The sequence below is a fragment of the Chiloscyllium plagiosum genome, unplaced genomic scaffold (genome assembly GCF_037043375.1).
Source record: "Chiloscyllium plagiosum isolate Xiang-an unplaced genomic scaffold, Cpla_swu_hap1 HiC_scaffold_40, whole genome shotgun sequence".
NCBI classification, from domain to species: Eukaryota; Metazoa; Chordata; class Chondrichthyes; order Orectolobiformes; family Hemiscylliidae; genus Chiloscyllium; species Chiloscyllium plagiosum.
Window position 1 is genome coordinate 28528404 of NW_028270178.1, and position 22765 is coordinate 28551168.

At 48.4% G+C, this 22765-nt stretch overlaps 1 protein-coding gene across 6 annotated transcripts in view; it reads right to left on the minus strand.

Annotated features, from left to right (window-relative positions):
* The window catches only part of LOC122544062 (uncharacterized), a 54409-nt gene that overhangs the window by 11301 nt on the left and 20343 nt on the right, over nt 1-22765 (minus strand). For 2 of the 6 annotated variants that reach the window (XR_015753885.1, XR_015753886.1), the window contains exon 5: nt 20894-22760. The exons of 2 other annotated variants lie outside the window; for them this stretch is intronic. Coding sequence is in view for 1 of the 4 variants with exons in the window: in XM_087981525.1 (XP_087837651.1) it covers nt 21032-21101; nt 21650-21729 (150 nt within the window). In the remaining 3 variants the exon portion in view is untranslated. Of the gene's footprint in view, nt 1-20893; nt 22761-22765 lie in introns of those variants that run through there. 2 more of the 6 variants (XR_015753887.1, XM_087981525.1) reach the window with 2 other exon arrangements.

The window sequence follows — 22765 nt, forward strand, 5'->3', positions numbered from 1 at the left end:
TCTCTCACCATCAATCCTCCCTCACTCTGTGCGTCTTCCACCATCTATCCCCCTCACTCTGTGCGTCTATCAGTATCTATTCCCCTCTCGATTTTTGTATCTCTCACTTTCTATCCATCTCCTCACTTTGTGCGTCTCTCTCCATCTATCCCCAATCACTCTCTGCGTTTCTCACTAATTATTCTCCTCACTCTGTGCGTCGCTCAATATCTATCACCCTCAATCTGTGCTTCTCCCACTTTCTATCCACCCCCTCACTCTGTGCCCCTCTCCCAAGTCCCTCCTCCCTACCTTTTTTCTTAGCCTGCTTGGCACACGCTCCTCATACTTGAAGAAGGGCTTATGCCCAAAACGTCGGTTCTCCTTCTCCTTGGATGCTGCCTGACCTGCTGCACTTTTCCAGCAACACATTTTTAAGCTCTGATCTCCAGCATCTGCAGTCCTCACTTTCTCCTACTTGATTTTAACCTGCTGCGAATTCTCTTGCAAGGATCCCTTCCTTGAAGAAGCTCTCCTCCTCCCTCTACAAGGATCTCAGTGATTCCCTCTCTCACTGCACCCCCCAGGTCATCTCCTCTGCCCTGACGCTCTTCAGCCACGTCCGCAAACAGACTTGCTACCACAGCCACATCTCCTTCCTCAGCACCTGTCTACAGAACCGACTGACCCCACATGGACTCCAGACTACGTTCAGACCAACAAAATTTGGACCCAACCAGGACAACCAGTACCTCCAACAAATCCGAAGTCTCCAGCAACAGACCTCCCTCCGGATCCTCCGCTCCATGCTTGCAGCCATGTGCCGCTACCTACATTCCCTACAGTCAGCCCTGCTCCAGCTCAGGACAACACTCTCTCAGACCTGCAAAGGACCTCTACTCTTCTTCATCCACAGAAGAATCCATACACTAAACAAACAGTTCTTCCTAGCCATATCGGAAATTAAAGACAGTAAGTACCAAAAACTTTCATGTACTTACCCCCACACTCTGGATAAACTTTCATATACTTACCCCCACACTCCGGATTCCTCAACTGTTCCAGAAACTTGCATCGGCTTCCGGAAGCGCTCGGGCGCCATTCACCACTCGGCCGCGGTAGCAACCACCGCCGCGAACCATGACGTCACTTCCGCCCACACCGACCATGCAGCCTCCTCGATCGCCGCTCAGACAACCGCCTCCACGATCGCCAAGAAGACCAGCGCCGACAGATTCGCAGCCTCCGCAGGGTCCACAGCCACCGGGAACACCGTTTCTGCATTCGCCACTTCCGCCCCCGGAGTTGCCGTCGCAGCATCTACTTCCGCCCCCCCAGTGACGTCACTCGCTGACACACCGGCCACGCCGAATGTGTCTCTGCCCCCACGCCGTTCTCCGCCCCCTCGCCGATCTCCGCCCCCGCGCCTAACCCCGCTCCCGCACCTATACCCGCACCCACTCCCAGCTCTAGCCCCAAACCAGATCCTAGCTCCCAGCCCTGCCGTATTTTCACCATCCCTCCAGACCGACCCCTCTCTGTGGATGAAAGATCAGTCCTCAGCAGAGGCTTCACCTTCATCCCCCTACGCTCCCGGATTAACGAATTCAACACACGGCGAGACGTCGAACAATTCTTCCGCCGCCTTCACCTCCATGCCGATTTCTCCAACCAGGATTCCCGCCCACCCTCTGATGACCCCTTCTCCCGCCTCCAATACAGCCCATCCACCTGGACACCCTGTGCTGGCCTCTTACCCGCCCTCGATCTCTTCATAGTCAACTGCCGCTGTGACATTGATCGCCTCAACCTCTCCACCCCTCTCACCCACTCCAACCTCGGAACGAGCAGCCCTCCACTCCCTCCGCTCCAACCCCAACTTCACCATCAAACCGGCAGACAAGGTAGGCGTGGTGGTAGTTTGGCGCACCGATCTCTATATTGCTGAGGCTAAACGCCAGCTCGTGGACACCTCCTCCTACTGCCCCCTTGACCATGACCCCACCTCCCACCACCAAACCATCATCTCCCAGACCATCCATAAGCTCATCACCTCAGGGGCTCTCCCATCCACTGCCTCCAACTTCATAGTCCCACAACCCCACACCGCCCGTTTCTACCTCCTACCCAAAATCCACAAACCTGACTGCTCCGGCAGACCCATTGTCTCAGCCTGCTCCTGCCCCATCAAACTCATTTCTGCATACCTTGACACGGTCCTGTCCCCCTTAGTCCAAGAACCCCCCACCTATGTTCGGGACACCACCCGCGCCCTCCACGATTTTCACTTCCCCGGCCCCCAATGCCTTATCTTCACCATGGACATCCAGTCCCCATACACCTCCATCCCCCATCACGAAGGCCTCAAAGCCCTCCGCTTCTTCCTTTCCCACCAAACCAACCAGTATCCTTCCACTGACACTCTCCTTCGACTGACTGAACTGGTCCTCACTCTGAACAACTTCTCCTTCCAATCCTCCCACTTCCTCCAAACCAAAGGAGTAGCCATGGGCACCCGCATGGGCCCTAGCTATGCCTGCCTCTTCGTTGGATATGTGGAACAGTCCATTTTCCGCAGCTACACTGGCACCACCCCCCACCTTTTCCTCTGCTACATTGATGACTGTATCAGCGCTACCTCATGCTCTCACGAGGAGGTTGAACAGTTCACCCACTTTACTAACATCTTCCACCCCGATCTCAAATGTACCTGGACCGTCTCAGACTCCTCCCTCCCCTTCCTAGACCTCTCCATCTCTATCGCGACGTATACTATAACCCGACTGACTCCCACAGTTACCTAGATTACACCTCTTCCCACCCTGCCCCCTGTAAATCGCCATCCCATATTCCCAATTCCTTCGCCTTCGCCGCATCTGCTCCCAGGATGACCAATTCCAATACCGAACAACCCAGATGGCCTCCTTCTTCAAAGACCGCAATTTCCCCTCAGACGTGGATGACGATGCTCTCCACCGCATCTCCTCCACTTCTCGCTCCTCTGCCCTTGAACTCCGCCCCTCTAATCGCCACCAGGACAGAACCCCACTAGTCCTCACCTACCACCCCACCAACCTGCAGATACATTGGATCATCCTTTGTCATTTCCGCCACCTCCAAACGGATCCCACCATCAAGAATATATTTCCCTCCCCACCCCTATCAGCATTCCAGAAAGACCACTCCCTCCGCGACTCCCTTGTCAGATCCACACCCACCACCAACCCAACCTCCACTCCCGGCACCTTCCCCTGCAACCGCAAAAAATGCAAAACTTGTGCCCACACCTCCCCCCTCACTTCCCTCCAAGGCCCTAAGGGATCCATCAATATCCATCAGAAATTCACCTGCACCTCCACACACATCATTTATTGCATCCGCTGCACCCGATGTGGCCTCCTCTACATTGGGGAGACAGGTGGCCTACTTGCGGAACGTTTCAGAGAACACCTCTGGGACACCCGCACGAATCCAACTGCCCCGTGGCTGAACACTTTAACTTCCCCTCCCACTCCGCCAAGGACATGCAGATCCTTGGCCTCCTCCATATCCAGACCATGGTAACACGACGCCTGGAAGAAGAGTGACTCATCTTCCGCCTAGGAACCCTCCAGCCACAGAGGATTAATGCGGATTTCTCCAGCGTCCTCATTTCCCCTCCACCCACCTTTTCTCAGTCCCAGCCCTCAGACTCAGCACCGCCTTCTTGACCTGCAATCTTCTTCCCGACCTTTCCGCCCCCACCCCCTTCCCCGGCCTATCACCCTCACCTTAACCTCCTTCCACCTATCGCATTCCCAACGCCCCTCCCCCAAGTTCCTCCTCCCTACCTTTTATCTTAGCCTGCTTGGCACACCCTCCTCATTCCTGAAGAAGGGCTTATGCCTGAAACGTCGATTCTCGTTCTCCTTGGATGCTGCCTGAGCTGCTGCGCTTTTCCAGCAACACATGTTTAAAGCTCTGATCTCCAGCATCTGCAGTCCTCACTTCTCACTATCTATCCCCTTCACTTTGTGCGTTTCTCTCCATCTATCGCCGATCACTCTCTGCGTTCCTCACGAACTATTCCACTTCACCCTGTGCATCACTCATTATAAATTCCACCTCACTCTGTACGTCTCTCACTAACTATGCCCCCTCACGCTGCGCGTCTCTCACTGTCAATCTGCCTCACTTTGTGCATCTCTCACTTTATATCCCCTTACTCTGTGCATCTCTCACTAACTATCCCCCTTCACTCTGTGCATCTCTCATTATCAATCCCCCTTCACTCAGTGCATCGCTCATTATCTATCACCACTCACTCTTTGCATCCATCACTACCTATTCCCCTCACTTTGTGTGTCTCTCACTATCTATTCCCCCACACTCTATGCGTCTCTCACAATCGATCCACCCCCCCAAACACTCTATATGTCTCTCACTATCTACTCACACCCTCACTCAGTGAGTCTCTCACTATCTATTCCTTTCACTATGTGCATCTCTCACTATATATTCCCCCCTCAGTCTGGGCGTCTCTAATTAGCACCCCTCACACAGTGCATCTCTCACAATCTATCACCTCTCACGCTGTTTATCTTGCACAATCTATCCCCGTACTCTGTGCGTCTCTCACTGTCTATTCCCCCCAAATCTGCGTGTCTCACTAACTATGCCCCCTCACTCTGTGTGTCTCTCTCGATCTATCCTCCTCATTCTGTGCTTCTCTCACTTTCTGTGCACCCCCTCACTTTGTGCGCCTCTCACGATCAATCCCCTTCACTTTGCGCGTCATTCTCCATCTATCACCAATCCCTCTTTGCTTTTCTCATTAGCTATCCCCCCTCACTCTGCTCGTCTCTCAAAATCTATGGCCCAGAATCTGTGCGTTTCTCACTAACTATGCCCCCTCACGCTGTGCGTTTCTCACTATCTATCCCATCACTCTGAGCGTCTCTCATGACGTATCCCACCTCACTCTGTGCGTCTCTTACTATCAATTCCCCCTCACGCTGTGTATCTCTCACTATCTATCTCCCTCACCCTGTGCGTCTCTCATTATGTATCCCCCTCATTCTGTGCATCTTATCTGGCCTGCTTCAGCCAGTGCATGTCTCACAATCTATCCCCCACACTCTGTGCATCTCTCACTATCTATCCCCCCTCACACTGTATTTCTCTACCTATCTATTACCTCTCATTCTATGCGTCTCTCACTATCAATCAAGCCCCTCAATCTATGCGTCTCCCATTATCTATCCACCCCATGACTCTGTGCGTCTCTCACTATCTATCCACAAACTCACTCTGTGCGTCTCACACTAACTAACCCCTTCACTTTGTGTGTCTCTTGTTATCTCTCCCCCTCACTCTTTGTATCTCTAACTATCTATCCCCCTACTCTGTGTGTCTCTCATTATCAATCCCCCAAACTCCTTGTGTCTCTCACTATCTATCCACCCTCATGCTATGCGTCTCCCATGATCTATACCCTTCACTTTGTGCGTCTCTTGCTATTGATCCCGCTACATTCCATGTGTCTCTCACTATCAATCAACCCCCTCACTCTATGCGTCTCCCACTATCTATCCACCCTTCACTCGGTGTGTCTCTCACAATCTATCCCCATCACTCCGTGCTTTTCTCAAAATCTATCCCACCTCACACTGTGTATATCGCTCAATCTAACTCCCTCACTCTGTGCATCTCTCAGTATCTATTCCGGCCAAATATGCGTTTCTCACTATGTCCCCTCACTCTGTGTCTCTCACTATCCATCCCCCTCATTCTGTCCTTCTCATACTTTCTATCCATCCCCTCACTCTTTGCGTCTCTCACGATCCTCTTGACTTTGTGCATATCTCTCCATCTATCCCCTATCACTCTCTGCGTTTCTCATTAAATATCCTCCTTCACCCTGTGCATCACTCACTATAAATTCCACCTCTGTGCGTCTCTCACAAACTATGCCCCTTCACGCTGTGTGTCCATCACTGTCAATCCACCTCACTTTGTGCATCTCTCACTTTGTATCCCCTTACTCTGTTCAACTCTCACTATCTATCCCCCCTCACTCTGTGCATCTCTCATTATCAATCCCCACTCACTCTGTGCATCTGTCATTATCTATCCCCCTTCACTCTTTGCGTCTCTCACTACCTATACCCCTCACTCTATCCGTCTCTCACGATCTATTCACCCCCCCACTCTATGCGTCTCTCACTATCTACTCACCCCCTCACTTGGTGAGTCTCTCACTATCTCTCCCCTTCACTCTGTGCATCTCTCACTATCTATTCCCCCCTCATTCTGGGCATCTCTAATTAGCACCCCTCACACAGTGCACCTCTCACAATCTATCCCCTCTCAGGCTGTGTATCTTGCCCAATCTATCACCCGCACTCTGTCCGTCTCCCACTGTGTATTCCCCCCAAAATCTGTGTGTCTCACTAACTATGCCCCCTCACTATATCTGTCTCTCACTATCTACACCCCCTCATTCTGTGCTTCTCTCACTTTCTGTCCCTCCTCACTTTGTGCGCCTCTCACTATCAATCCCCTACACTTTGCTCGTCGCTCTCCATGTATCATCAATCACTCTTTGCTTATCTCACTAACTATCCCCCCTCACTCTGCTCGTTTGTCAAAATCTATGCCCCATAATCTGTGCATTTCTCACGAACTAAGCCTTCTCTCTCTGTGCATCTCTCACTAACTATCCCATCACTCTGTGAGTCTCTCACTATCAATTCCTTCTCACGCTGTGCATCTCTCACTATCTATCTCCCTCACCCTGTGCGTCTCTCACGATGTATCCCCCTCATTCTGTGCATCTTATCTCGCCCCCTTCAGCCTGTGCATCTCTCACTGTCTATCCCCCTCACACTGTATGTCTCTCACTATCTATTACCCTTCACTCTATGTGTCTCTCACTAGCAATCACCACCTCAATCTACACGTTTCACATTATCTATCCTCCCCACCACTGTGCGTCTCTCACTATCTATCCGCAACCTCATTCTATGCGTCTCTCACTATCTATCCCCTTCACTTTGTGTGTCTGTCTCCATCGATCGCCGATCACTCTCTGCGTTTCTCACTAACTATCCTCCTCACTCTGTGCGTCCCTCACTAGCAATCCCCCTCATTCTGTGCATCTTTCACTATCTGGCCCTCCTCAAACTTTTTGTTTCTCACTATTTATTGCCCCACACTGTGCATCGCTCACTATCTGTCCACCCACTCACTCTATGCATCTCCCACTATCTATCCACCCCTTCACTCTATGTGTCTGTCACTACCTATCCACTCCCAATTGGTGCCTCTTTTACTATCTATTCACCTCACGCTGTGCATTTCTCACTACCTATACCACCTCACTCTGTGCATCACTAATTATCCCTCCTCACAGAGGGCATCTCTCACAATCTCTCTCCCTTCAAACTGTGTATCTCACGCAATCAATCTCTCTCACTCTGTGTGCCTCTCACTATGTCCTTGCCCCAACACTGCGTCTCTCACTAACAATGCCCCTCACTCTGTGTTTGTCTCAATATCTATCCCCCTCATTCTGTCCTTCTCCCACTTTCTAGCCACCCCCTCTCTCTATCCATCCCTTTCACTTTGTGCGTCTCTCTCCATCTATAGCCGATCACTCTCTGCATTTCTCACCAACTATTCCCCTTCACCCTGTGCATCACTCACTATAAATTTCACCATACTCTGTGCATCTCTATCAATTCCCCCACACTCTATGCGCCTCTCACCATCTATCCAACCCCTCACTTTCTGAGTCTCTCACTCTCACTATCAGCGTCTCTCAATATGTATCCCCCTCACGCTGTGCTTCTCTCACTATCAATTCCCCCCAAGCTATGCGTGCCTCACTACCAATCCCCCTCACCCTGTGCGTCTCTCAGTATGTATCCCACACACTCTGTGCATTTCTCACTATCGATTCCCCCACACTCTATGCTTCTCTAGCTATCCACCCCCTCACTCTGAGTCTCCCACTATCAATGCAACCCCTCACTCTGCCCGTGTCTCATGATCAATTCCCCCCTCATGCTGTGCGTCTCTCACTATCTATCACCTCACCCTGTGCGTCTCTCACTATGTATCCCCCCTCATTCTGTGCATCTTGTCTTGTCCCTTCACACTGCGCGTCTCTCACAATCTATCCCACACTTTCTGTGCATCTCTCACTATCAACTCCCCAACACTGTATGCATCTCTTACTACCTATCCATACCCTCACACATTGTGTCTGCCACTATCTACCCACCCCCTCACTCTGTGCACCTCTAACTCGCCCCATCACATCGTGCATCTCTCACAATCTATCCCCCTCACACTGTCCCTCCCGCACAATCTCTCCCCCACAATCTGTGCGTTACTCACTATCTGTCTCCTCTCACTCTGTGCGTCTCTCACTATCTATACCCCCGCAAACTGTGTCTCTCACTATAAATCCTCCCTCACTCTGTGCGGCACTCACTATCTATCCACTCACTCACTCTAAAGGTCTCCCACTATCTATCCACCCCTCACTCTATGTGTCTCTCACTATCTATCCACTCCCCAATTGTTGCCTCTTTCACTATCTATCCGCCTCACTCTGTGCTTTTCTCACTACCTGTACCACCTCACTCTGTGCATCTGTAATTAACGCCCCTCACACAGTGCATCTCTAACAATCTATTCCCCTTAAATCTGTGTATCTCAAGGAATCTACCCCTTCACTTTGTGTGCCTCTCGCTATGTATTCGCCCCAACTCTGCATCTCTCACTAACAATGCCCCTCACTCTGTGTGTCTCTCAATATCTATCCCCCTCATTCTGTGCTTCTCCACTTTCTATCCATCCCCCTCACTCTTTGTGTCTCTCACTACCTATCCCCTTCACCTTGTGTGTCTCTCTCCATATATTGCCGATCACTGTCTGCGTTTCTCACCAACTATTCCCCCTCATCATGTGCATTACTCACTATAAATTCCACTTCACGCTGTGCGTTGCTCACTAACTATGCCCCCTCACGCTGTGCGTCTCTCACTATCAATCCCCCTCACTTTGTGCGTCTCTCGTTATCTATCCCCCTCACTCTGTGGGTCTCTCATTATCAATCGCCCTTCACTGTCTGTCCATCTTTCACTATCTATCCCACTCATTCTGTGCGTCTCTCACTACCTATACCCCTCACTTTGTGCTCTCACAATCTATTCACCCACACTCTATGCGTCTCTCACGATTTATCAACCTCCTCACTCTTTGCATCTCCTACTATCTATTCACCCCCTCACTCGGTTCGTCTCTCACTAGCCATCCCCTTCAATCTGTGCATCTCTCAATATCTATCCCCCTCATTCTGTGCATCTCTAATTAGCACCCCTCACACAGTGCACCTCTCACAATCTTTCCCCTCTCACACTGTGTATCTTGCACAATCTATCCCCCGCTCTCTGTGTGTCTCTCACTATCTATTCCGCCCAAATCTGCGTGTCTCACTAACTATGCCCCCTCACTCTGTGTGTCTCTCACTATCTGTCGCCCCTCATTCTGTGCTTCTCTCTCTTTCTGTCCACCCCCTCACTCTGTGCGTCTCTCACTATCAATCCCCTTCACTTTGTGTGTTTCTTTCCATCTATCACGGATCACTCTCTGCGTTTCTCATGAACTGTCACCCCTCACTCTGCTCGTCTCTCACAATCTATGCCCCAGACTCAGTGCGTTTCTCACTAACTATGCCCCTTCACGCTGTGCGTCTCTCACTATCTATCCCCTCACTGAGCGTCTCTCACTATATATCCCACTTCACTCTGTGCGTCTCTCACTATCAATTCCCCACTCACGCTGTTCATCTCTCACTATCTATCTCCCTCACCCTGTGCAACTCTCACTATGTATTCCCATCATTCTGTGCAGCTTATCTCGCCCCTTCACACTTTGTGTCTCTCTCACAATCTATTCCCCTCACTGTGTGCATCTCTCACTATTAATTCCCTCACCCTCTATGCGTCTCTCACTATCTATTCCCCTCACTCTTCTCGTCTCTCACAATCTATTCCCCCAATGCTGTGTCTCTCACTTGCTATCCACTCCCTCATTCTGTGCGTCTCTCATCATCTACCCCCCTCATTCTGTGCGTCTCTCACAATCTACCCCCCTCATTCTGTGCGTCTCTCACAATCTATCCCCCTCACTCTGTGCATCTCTCACTATCAATCCCCCCTCACGCTGTGTGAGTCTCACCATCTATCCCCCTCACCCAGTGCATCTCTCATTATGTATCCACCACACACTGCGCATCTCTCACTATCTATTACCCACACTCTATGTGTCTCTCACTATCTATCCACTCAATCATTCTGAGTCTCCCACAATCTATCCATCCCCCTCACTTTGTGTGTCTCTCACTATCAATTCCCTCCTCACACTCTGCGTCCCTCACTATCTATCTCCCTCATCCTGTGTGTCTCTCACCATATATCCCTCTCATTCTGTGCATCTTATCTCGCCCCCTTCACACTGTGAGTCTCTCACAATCTATCCCCCACAATCTGTGCATCTCTCACTATAAATTCCCCAACAGTCTATGCGTCTCTCATTACCTAACCACACCCCCACACTTTGCGTCTCCCACTACATATTCACCCCCTCACTCTGTGCATCTCAAACTCGACCCCTCACGCACTGCATCTCTCACAATCTATTGCCCCTCACAAATTGTGTCTTCCACAATCTATCCCCCTCACTGTGTGTCTCTCACTATCTATACCCCCACACTCTGTTCCTCTCTCATTATAAACACCCCCCACACTTTCTGTCTCGCATCGTATATTCCCCACACTCTGCGCATCGATCAATATCTACCCCCCTCACTCTTGAATCTATCACTAACTCTGCCCCCTCACGCTATGTGTCTCTCACTATCTATCCCCCCCCACCCCTTACTCTGTGTGTCTCTCACTTTCTATCCACTGCTCATTCTGTGCATCTCTCACTATCAATCCCCCCTCACTCGGTGCAATCTCTCACTATCTATCCACCCCTCACTCTATGAGTCTCCCACTATCGATCCACCACCTCACTCTGTGCGTCTCTCACTATCTATCCCCCTTACTCTGCTCGTTTCTCACAATCTATGCCCCAGTCTCTGTGCATTTCTCACTAACTAAGCCCCCTCATGATGTGCGTCTCTCACTATCAATCCCCCCTCACTCTGTGCGTCTCTCACTACCTCTTCCCCTCTGGATTTGTGTATATCTCACTATCTATCCCCCTCACTCTGTATGTCTCTCATTCTCTATCCACCCCTCACTCTATCCGTCTCTCACTATCTATCCCTCCTCACTCTGTGCGTCTCTGAGTATCTGCCCCTTTCACTCTGTCCATCTCTGATTGTCTCCCCCCTCGCTCTGCACATCTCTATCTGTCCCCCTCACACTGTGTGTCTATCACTATCTATTTCCCCACACTCTATGTGTCTCTTAGTGTCTATACAACCCCTCACTCTATGTGTCTTGCACTATCTATTCACAACCTCGCTCTGTGCGTCTCTCACTATCTGCCCCCTCACTCTTTGCATCTCTCACTATCCAACCCCGCTCACTCTGTGCATCTCTATCTAGTCTCTCTCACACTTTGTATCTCTCACGATCAACCCCCTCTCACACTGTGTACCTCACTATCTATCCCTCCTCAATCTGTGCGTCTCTGAGTATCTGCCCCCTTTCACTCTGTCCGTCTCTCACTGTCTCCTCCTTGCTCTGCGCATCTCTATCTGTCCCCCTCACACTGTGTGTCTATCACTATCTATTTCCCCACACTCTATGCGTCTCTTAGTATCTGTACAACCTCTCACTCTATGTGTCTCGCACTATCTATTCACAACCTCACTCTGTGCGTCTCTCACTATCTATCCCCCTCACTCTTTGCATCTCTCACTATCTAACCCCTCTCACTCTGTGCATCTCTATCTAGCCTCTCTCACACTGTGTATCTCTCACGATCGACCCCCTCTCACACTGTGTATCTCACTATCTATCCCACCTCACTGTGTGTCTCTGTCTATCTGTCCCCTCTCACTCTGTGCGTCACTCACTGTCTACCCTCTCACTCTGTGCATCTCTATTTGTCCCCCTCACACTGTCTCTCACTGTCTATTCCCCCACACTATGCGTCGCTCACTGTTTAACCCCTCTCACTCTGTGCGTCTCTCACTGTTTATTACCTCTCACTCTGTGTGTCTCTCACTGTCTAGCCCACTCACTCTGCGCATCTCTGTCTATCCCACCTCACACTGGGCGTCTTGCCCAATCTATCCCAACATTCTGTGCATCTCTCACTGTCTATCCCACCTCACTCTTGCGTCTCTCACTAACTGTGCCTCCTCACGATGTGCGTCTCTCACTATCTATCCCCATCACTCTGCGCATCTCTATCTATCCTCTCTCACACTCTGCGTCTCGAACAATCGATCCCCCACACTCTGTGTGTCTCTCACTTTGTATCCTCCCCCTCATTCTGTACATCTTTCACTATCCATCCCCCCTGACTGTGCATCTCTCAGTGTCTATCCCCCTCACTTTTGCGTTTCTCACTAACTATGCCCAGCACGCTGTGCGTCTCTCACTATCTATCCCCCTCACTCTGTGTGTCTCTCACTTTCTATCCAGCCCCTCACTCTGAGCGACTCTCACGATCAATCCCCCCACTCTGTGCGTCTCTGACTTGCCACCTTCACACTGTGCATCTCTCACAATCTATCCCCCTCACACTGTGCATCTCGACAATCTATCCCCCTCACTTTGTGCATTTCTCACTATCTATTCCCCCCAACTCTACGTCTGAAACTAATTATGACCCATCAGTTTGTGTGTTTTTCAGTGTATATTCCCCCACATTCTGTCCTTCTCAAACTTTGCACCAACCCCTTCACTCGATGCCTTTCTCACAATCTATCCCCCCACACACTGTGTATCTCACACAATTAATCCCTTCACTCTGTGCGTCTCTCACTGTCTATTCCCCCCAACTCTGCATCTCTTACGAACTATGCCCCCTCACTCTATGTGTCTCTCCCGGTCTATCCACCTCACTCTGTGTTTCTCTCACTTTCTATCCACCCCCTCATTCTGTGTCTCTCTCAATATCTATCCCGTTCACTTTGTGCATCTCTCTCCATCTTTCCCCGATCACTCTGTGCCTTTCTCACAATCTATCCCCCACGCTCTGTGCATCTCACACTAACTATTCCCCCACACTCTGAGTCTCTCACTAACTATGCCCCCTCACGCTGTGCATCTCTCACTATCTATCCCCCTCACTCTTTGTGTCCCTCAATTTCTATCTAGCCCTTCACTCTGTGCGTGTCTCACTATCAATCCCCCTCACTCTGTGTGCCTCTCACAATATATCATCCCTCACTCTTTGCGTATCTCACTATCTATCTCCCTCACACAGTGCAACTCCCACTATCTATCCCCCCACAAACTGCCTCTCGCACACCCAATGCCCCTCAATCTGTGCATCTCACACTATCTATTCCCCCACCCCTGCATCTCTCACTAACTATGCCCCCTCACTCTAAGTGTCTTTCACTATCTGTCCCCCTCCCTCTGTGCTTCTCTCACTTTATATCCTCTCGCTCACTCTGTGCGTTTCTCACTATCTACCCCTTCACATTGTGCATCTCTCTCCATCTTTCCCCAATCACTCTCTGCGTTTCTCACAATCTATCCCCCACACTCTGCTCATCTCTCACTATCTATTCCCCTTCACTCTGAGAGTCTCTCACTAAATATGCCCCTCACGCTGAGCGTCTCTCACTATCAATCACTCCTCACTCTGTGCGTCTCTCACAATATATCATCCCTCACTTTGTGCATCTCTCACTATCTATTCTGCTATAATCTGTGAGTCTCTCACTAACTATGCCCCCTCACGATGTGCATTTCTCACTGTCTCTCCCATTCACTCTATGTGTCTCTCACCTTCTATCTACCCCTTATTCGGTGCATGTCTAACTATTAATTACCCTCACTATGTGGGTCTCTCACTATCTATTCCCAGCAAATCTGTGTTTCTCACTAACTATGCCCTCTCTATGCGTCTCTCACTATCTATCAAACACCTCACTCTATCTACCACTATCTACCCACCCCCTCACTCGGTGCATCTCTCACAAACTCCTCCCCTTCACTGCGTGCATATCTCACAATCTATCCCCCCTCACACTGCGTATCTCGCACAATCTAACTCTCTCACTCTGTGCGATTCGCACTATCAATTCCCCACACTCTGTGATTCTCGCACTTTCTATCTCTTCTCACACTGTGTATATCACATAATCTAACTCCCTCACTCTATGCGTCTCTCACGATATTTTCATCCACTCTCTCTCTGCATCTATATCCATCTATCCACTCTCTCTCTGTGTATCTCTCCCTATCTATTCCCATCGACCTGTGCGTCTCTCACAATCTATCCCCCACAAAACTCTATGCATTGCCCACTATCTATCCACCTCCTCCCTCGGTGCATCTTTCACTATCTATCACCTTGACTGTGCATTTCTCAAAATCTATCCCCCCTCACACTGTGTATCTCGCACAATCTTACTCCCTCACTCTGTGCGTCTCTCTCTATCAATTCCCCCCAAATATGCATCTCTCGCTAACTATGCCCCCTCACTGTGTGTGTCTCTCAGAATCTATCGCCCCTCATTCTGTCCTTCTCACACTTTCTAACCATCCTTTCACTCTGTGCGTCTCTCACTAACTATCCCCTTCAAGCTGTGCATCTCTCTATCTATCCCCAATTACTACTGCGATTCTCACTAAATATCCCCACTCACTCTGAGCGTCTCTCACAATCAATCCCCCATACTCTGTGTGTCTCTCACTATCTGCCCCCTCCCTCTGCGCGTCTCTCACTATCTATGTCGCCTCACTCTATGCATCTTTATCTCGTCCCCTTACAAATCGCGTTTATCACTATCTATGCCCCACACTCTGTGCATCTCTCACGATCTATTTCCCCACACTCAATGCGTCTCTCACTACCTATCCACCTCTTGTCTCTGTGCCTCTCCCACTATCTATCCCCTTCACTCTGTGAGTCTCTCACTATCTATCCCCCTCATTCTATGCGTCTCTCACTATCTTTTCTTCCCCTCTCTCTGTTCGTCTATCTCCATCTATACACTCTCTCTGTGCATCTCTCACTATCTATCCCCCTCACTCTGTGCATCTCCCACTATCTATCCAACCCCTCACTCTATGCATCTCCCACTATCTATCCAACCCCTCACTCTATGCATCTCCCACTATCTATCCACCCCCTCATTCTGTGCGTCTCTCACTATCTATTATCCTCACTCTGTCCGTCTCTCACTATCTGTCCCCTCACACAGTGCATCTCCCACAATCTATCCCCCTCACACTGTGTATCTCGCACAATCTTTCCCCCTCTCCATGTGCGTCTCACACTATCTATTCCCCCCAACTCTGAGTCTCTCACTATCTATCGCCCCTCACTCTGTGCTTCTCTCACTTTCTATCCACCCCTCACTCTGTGCTTCTCTCACTATCTACCCCCTTCACTTTGTGTATCTCTCCATCTTTCCCCGATCTCTCTCTGCGTTTCTCACAATCTATCCCCCACACTCTGCGCATCTCTCACTGTGTATTCCCCTCACTGAGTGTCTCACTAAATATGCCCCTCATGTTGTGTGTCTCTCACTCTCTATGCCCCTCTCTCTTTGTGTCTCTCACTTTTTATCACACCTCACTCTGTGCGTGTCTCACTATCAATTCCCCCTCACTCTGTGCATCTCTCACAATATATCATCCATCACTGTGTATCTCTCACTATCTATTCCCCTAAATCTGTGAATCTCTCAGTAAATATGCCCCCTCATGGTCTCTCACTGACTATGCCCCCTCACTCTGTGTGTCTCTCACTATCTATCCTCTTCACTTTGTGTGGCTCTCTCCATCTATCCACCCTCACACTGTTTACTTTGCACAATCTATCCCCCTGACTCTGTGCATCTCTCACTATCTATTCCACCCTCTCTCTGTGCGTCTCACTCTTAATCCTCCTCACTCGGTGCATCTCTAAATAGCCCCCCTCACACAGTGCATTTCTCACAATCTATCCCCCTCACACTGTTCGTCTCTCACTATCTATCCACTTCTCCTTCTGTGCGTCTCTCTTACTATCTATCCCCCTCACTCTGTCAGTCTCTCACTATGTATCTATTCCCTCCCTATGGGTATCTCTCATTCTCTATCCGTGCTTTCACTTTGTGCGTCTCTCTCCATCGATCCCTCCTCACTCTATGCGTCTCTCACTATGCGCCCCCCCCCCCCCCCCCCCCCCACCACTCTGTGCGTCTCTCAATATCTATCCAGTTCTCCTTCTGAGCTTCTCTCTCACTATCTATCCATCCACTCACTCGGTGTATCTGTCTCACTATGTATCCTCCGTCACTCTGTGCGTCTCTCACTATCTATCTACCATCACTCTGTGTGTGTGTGTGTGTGTGTATATGTGTGTGTGTGCGCGCGCGCGCATCTGTTTCTTCCCTCCCTCCCCGTTATTGTCTGCCTCTCTATGTCCGTCCAGTTTTCTTTGTCTCTCCCTTTACGTCTCTGACCCTGGCGGCCTCTGAGTTTTTTTTCTTTGTCCCTCTCTCTCACACGCTCTATGACAGCCTCTCTGTACGTCTCTCACTCACTTTGTCTGTCTCTGATTCTCTCCCTCTCTCCTTATGTTTGTCTCTTGCAGTCTGTCATTGTGTCTTTCTCTCCCTCGTCTTTTTCTGCTCTTTGCACACTTTTTTCACTTCTCTCAGGCATACATTCCCTTGATAGATAATCCACATTAACCAGTCTTTCACTGGGTCTGTTTTCAACAAGAACTCAGCTTTTTCCACAATTACTGTGATAGTTCAGCCCATTACTTCAGAGCCGATGGCTCGATGTAAACAAACAAAGGCATCCTTCTGCAAAATATTTTGAAAAACCAGTGACCTTTCTCATCACCAGATGGTCACCAAGTTCCACAGGTTTCCTGCTCTTTGTATTCTAACTTCATTTCACATCGCCAAAGGCAGCAAATGTTAAGTTCATATTGACACTATATCCCTGTGAACGGCTCTACATAACCCACTCCATCTCAGAACATAGAACAGTACAGCCCAGCGCAGGCCCTTTGGCCATTGATGTTGTGCTGACAATTTATCCTCCTCTAAGATCAGACTAACCTACATACCTTTCATTTTACTGCCATCCATGTGCCCATCCAAGAGTCGCTAAAATGTCCCTGGTGCATCTGACTCTACTACCACTCTGGCATTGCATTCCATGCAACAACTCTGTGAAAAGAACCAACCTCTAACATCTCCCCAAACCTTCCTACAATCAACTAAAATTATGCCCCCTCGTGATAGCCATTTGCAACCTGGGAAAAAATTCTGGCTATCCACTCTATCTATGCCTCTCATCATCTTATATACCGCTATTAATTCATCTCCCATTCCTTTTCGCTCCATATAGAAAAGCCCAACCTCCCTCAGCCTTTCTTCATAATACATACTCTCCAGTCCAGGCAGCATCCTGGTAAAGCTCCTCTGCCCCCTCTCTGAAGCTTACACATCCTTCCTATAATGAGGCGACCAGAACTGAACACAATATCCCAAGTGTGGTTTCACCAGGGCTTTGTGGAGCTGCAGCATATCATCGCGCTTTTTAAACTCAATCCCCCTGCCAATGAAAGCCAACACACCATATGTGTTCTTAAAACACCTATCAACTTAGGAGGCAACTTCGAAGTGTGTATGGCTATAAATGCTAAGATCCCTCTGTTCCTCTAAACTGCCAAGAATCCTGCCTTTAATACTGTAATCTGCATTCAATTTCTACCTTCCAAAATGAATCACTTCACACTTTTCCAGGTTGACCTCCATCTGTCACTTCTCAGTCCAGCTCTGCAACTTGTCAGTCTCCCATTGCAACCTACCACAACCGTACACACTATCAACCACTCCACCAACCATCGTTTCATTGGCAGAGTTGCTAACTCAAACTTCTTCTTACTCATGCAAGTAATTTAGAAAGATCATGAAGAGCAGAGGTCCCAGAACAGATCCCCGTAGAACACCACTGGTCACTGAGCCCCAAGCTGAATACTTTCCATCTACCATCACCCTCGGTCTTCTACAGGCCAACCAATTCTATGTCCAGACAGACAGGTTTCGCTGTATCCCGTGCCTCCTGACCTTCTGAATGAGCCTGACATGGGGAATCTAATCAAACGCCTTGCTAAAATCCAAATGCAGCATATCCACTGCTATTGCTTCATCCATGTGTTTTGTCACATCCTCAAAAAAATTAATAAGGCATGACCTGCCCACCACAAAGCCATGCTGACTATCTCAAATCAAGCTGTGTTTTTCAAAATAATCATAAATCCTGTCTCTCAAAATCCACTGCAATAATTAGCCCAGCACTGATGTAACACTGACAGTTCTATCATTCCCAAGGTTACCCTTATTCCCTTTCCTGAACAAGGGAGTAATATTTGCCACCCTCCAATCACCTAGTACTACTCCAGTGGACGGTGATGATGCAAAGATCATCACCAAAGGTGCAGCAATCTCTTTCCTTGTTTCCCGTTGTTACTGGGCATATCCAGTTGACCAGGGGACTTATCTGTCCTCACGTTTTTCAAAGTTTCCAGTAACTGCCCTATCAATTGCCTATCCCTCCTCACAGGCTATCTATACGCTGCAGCTGCCTGTTCACCAGCTATCCCATCCTCTGCTCTGTAGCACTGGTTCCCATCACCCTGCCAAACTAATTATCCTCCTTCTAAACATCAACCTGCTCGAGCCTATCAGCCAGTTTTACGCTGGCCTCACACCCGACAAGGTCCTTTCCACTAGTGAATACTGAAGCAAAGTGTTCATCACGTCATTCCATACCTCCTCCGACTCCAGCACAAATACCCTCCTCTATCCCTTATCGGCCCTACCCTCACTCTGGCCGCCCCCTTGTTCCTCACATAAGTGTAGAACGCCTTAGGGTTTTCCTTAACCTTACCCGCCAATGCTTTCTCATGCCCCCTTCTCATTCTCCTGAGTCCATTCTTCAATTTCTTCCTGGAAACCATCTACAGCCTTGTCTCATACTTGCTTCCTCAACCTGAAGTTAGCTTCCTTCTTCCTCTGGACTGGACGTTCCATATGACTTGTCACCCAAGTTTCCTTCACCCGACTATCCCTTCCTTGCCTTAGTGGGATAGACATATCCAGTACTATCAGCAAGTGCTTCCTAAACAATCTCAATATTCCTGTTATACATTTCCCTGAGAATATTTATTCCCAATTTAAGCACCTCAGTTCCTGTCCAATAGCACTGTAATCCCCCCTCCCCAACTAAATACTTTCCCATACCATTGGCTCCTATTCCTCTCCAAAACTACAGAAAAGCTCAGGGAGTTGTGATCACTATCACCGAAGTGGTTTCCTACCAGGAGATCTGACATCTGACCTGGTTCATTGTCAAACACCAAATCCAATATGGCCTCCCCTTTAGTCGGCCCATCTACCTATTGAGTCAAGTATCCTTCTTGGACATACCTGACAATGTCTTCTCCATCAAAACAATTTGCACTAATGAGATTCCACTCAATATTATGGAAGTTGAAGTCACCCATGACAACAACGTTTTACTTCCACAACTTTCCGAAATCTACCTCCACATCTGATCCTCCCTGTCTCTGTTGCTATTGGGGAGTGTAGAAGACTCCCGAAAAAAGTGACTGCACCTTTCCTGTTTCTGATTTCCACTCATAATGACACTGTAGACAAAACCTCCTCGACGACCTCCTTTTCTGTAGCTGTGATACAATCCCTAGTTAGCAATGGCAATCCCCCACCACTTTTACTTCTCTCGCTATTCCTTTTGAAACATCTGAACCCCAGAATATACAACAACCATTCCTGCCTCTGTGATATCCAAGTCTCCATAATGTCCACAACATAGTATCTCCAAGTACTGATCCATACTGTAAGTTCACCTCTCTTATTCCTGGCACTTCTTGTATTAAAATGGACACACTTTAACCCACACTGACTGAAACCTTGCCTAAATCAACTACCTATCCCTCCTCCCAGGCTCTCTGCACGTTGCATCTGCATGTTCACCAACTACCCCATCCTCTGATCCGTAGCTCTGGTTCCCATCATCCTGCCAAACTAGTTAAACCCTCTCAAAGAGCTCTAGCAAACCTCCAATCCCGAAAATCGGTATTCCCTCCAGTTCAGGCGTAACCCTCTTCCTTGCACTGGTCACACCTTCCCCACAAGGTATCCCAATGACCCACATACCTGACGCTCTCCCTCCATCACCAGCCCTGCAGCCACATGTTCAGCTGTACTCGCTCTTTGTTCCTCGGCTCACTAGCCCGTGTCACCAGCAGCAATCCGGAGATTACAACTGCCCCATGTCCTAAGCCCTATCCCACATATTAGACCTTACTATCACATAGTCTGCCATTACACACGACCTACTGTTAGCCATTAACAGTCTCCATTAACAGCGGTTCACTCTCTCAGCCAGATCAGTATCCACTCCTTTGTTTGTCCGACTGTTCTTCTCTCTTTTTGGGCTCTATCCCCACCTATCATTTACTCCTTACCACCACCCCCATCACGTCTTCTTCACATAAACCAACATTTTCTGAGCTACCATCAGTTCCGAGGAAGGGTCACCGGACCCGAAACGTTGACCCTAATTTCTCTTCACTGGTGCTGCCAGACCTGCTGAGCTTTTCCAACACCTTCTGTTTTTGTGTCAATATTTAACTTTGCTCAGTAGTTCAGACGAAAGGATTTAATAATAAAAAAAAGCTTCAAATATAAATTTCACACAAGGAACATTTATTTGATGAGAAGGTAAAACATTGGAAACACAAAGAATTTGCCGCACATTCATTGATCATTTTGTACCCTCTCGGGACCACATTTCAATATTATCAGGAAACAGGACATATGAACTTATGGTCAATTATTGATCTGTCTGAACGCAATGGGCATCACATGCAGTCCTTCGTAAGTGTGAGAACAATCGGGTCTGTGAAAATGCGAGAGAATTAAGAGAAGAATGAGAATGTGGTAGAGAGTTTGTGGAAGGGTCTGTGGGTGTGATGTAGAAGGGAAATGTGGGTAAAATGGGCGGGAAGTATGTGGGGGAACTAGACAACCTACAAAAACGACGGATTGAGAGAGAGTGGTCGAGTCTGTGGAAGGTTGGGGAGGTGTGTTGGAGATAGAGAGACTTCGGGACAGCAAGATGTGGTATGTGTCTGTGAGAAATGTTTACAGCGTGATAATGTGACAGTAAAGAAGGACGCAAGCAGACACGGTGACATGAAATAAAATACGGAAAGATGGGGGTAAGGAGAGACACGTGAAAATGATAACTTGACAGACTGATGGAGATAAGTCTTGGAGTCATAGAGTTGTGTCAAACTATTTAAATACGACAAGGGAATATTCAGTGAAAAACAGAGCATTTCGAATCTCGGAGGAACAGTGGGTTATTGGGATACTTGTCCACAGATTCATGAAAGTAGCATTACATGTTAGCAGAGTAGTTCAGAAGACAAACAGGATTCGTACCTATATGACTCGTAGTGCAGCAGGGCATGTTGGAGCTTTCCAGGACTTTGGTAACGATACAGCTGGGGTACTGTGTATTTCTGGTAAACACATGATGGCAATATGCATACTCACATCGACACATCAAACCTCAAAATGCTGAACGAGATATGGGAACAGTGGCAGAGTTTAATATGGGGAGCAGGTGAATGTGGTATTCTTATAAACTTTATCCACACCATCTCCAACGTCAGCACAGACATCCTTCGACATGGGGCACAAAACTGCTCACAACATTCCAAACACATTGTGAACAGAGCTTTATACAGCCGCAGCAGTGTGTTTCTACTCCTGTATTAGAGCAATTTTAAATGAACGCTAATATTGCATTTTCTATCTATTATGATGTTGTGTAGAGTACTCATGAAATGGATAAGCGGAAGCGAGAATTTCTTTGTAAAAAATGATTGGAACAAACATTGCGTAGTCCCTTTAAGAGGTAAAGTGCTTTTCTAAGCTTAAAGATTTACACAGAAAAATGTGACTGTAAGCAGCTGAAGATTGCAGACAGTTCTGAAAATGAAACGTGAATCATTTGGCTGTGTGAATGGAAACCTTAGGCTTATTTTGATGTTAAGGCAACCAGGTTGAATATTATCCAATTAATTTAAACCAGGCCCGAGACACCAAAACCAAATAAAAGTTTTATCTGATGGTTTTGACCATGTTGAACCATTCCAATTACAAATAAATTAATAGGTCTTCGAGGATATTAAATATGATTGAAAATTGGAGATAGCCAACTGCCATCTGAAGAGGTAACAACTTTCAGTTCTCACAGAAAGCACCATCTATTTATTAAAAGAAAACTACTATGGCACTTTAGTGAATAGTCTATTAAAAAAAACGGACAAAAAAATCCCTGAAAGTACGATCAGTGGAAGAAAGGCGTTTGTGAGTTGGGATCAGAAGATAGACTGACAAACAGCGGAGATGGCAGAGCATTCAAAAAGACCTGTGTGAACTGTGGTCAGCATTGAGTGGGGTCCTGCAGGGCTCTGTTCTGGGCCTCTGTTCTTTGCAGTTTTTACAAATAACTTGGATGAGGCTGTTGACGGGTGGGTTAGTAAATCTGCA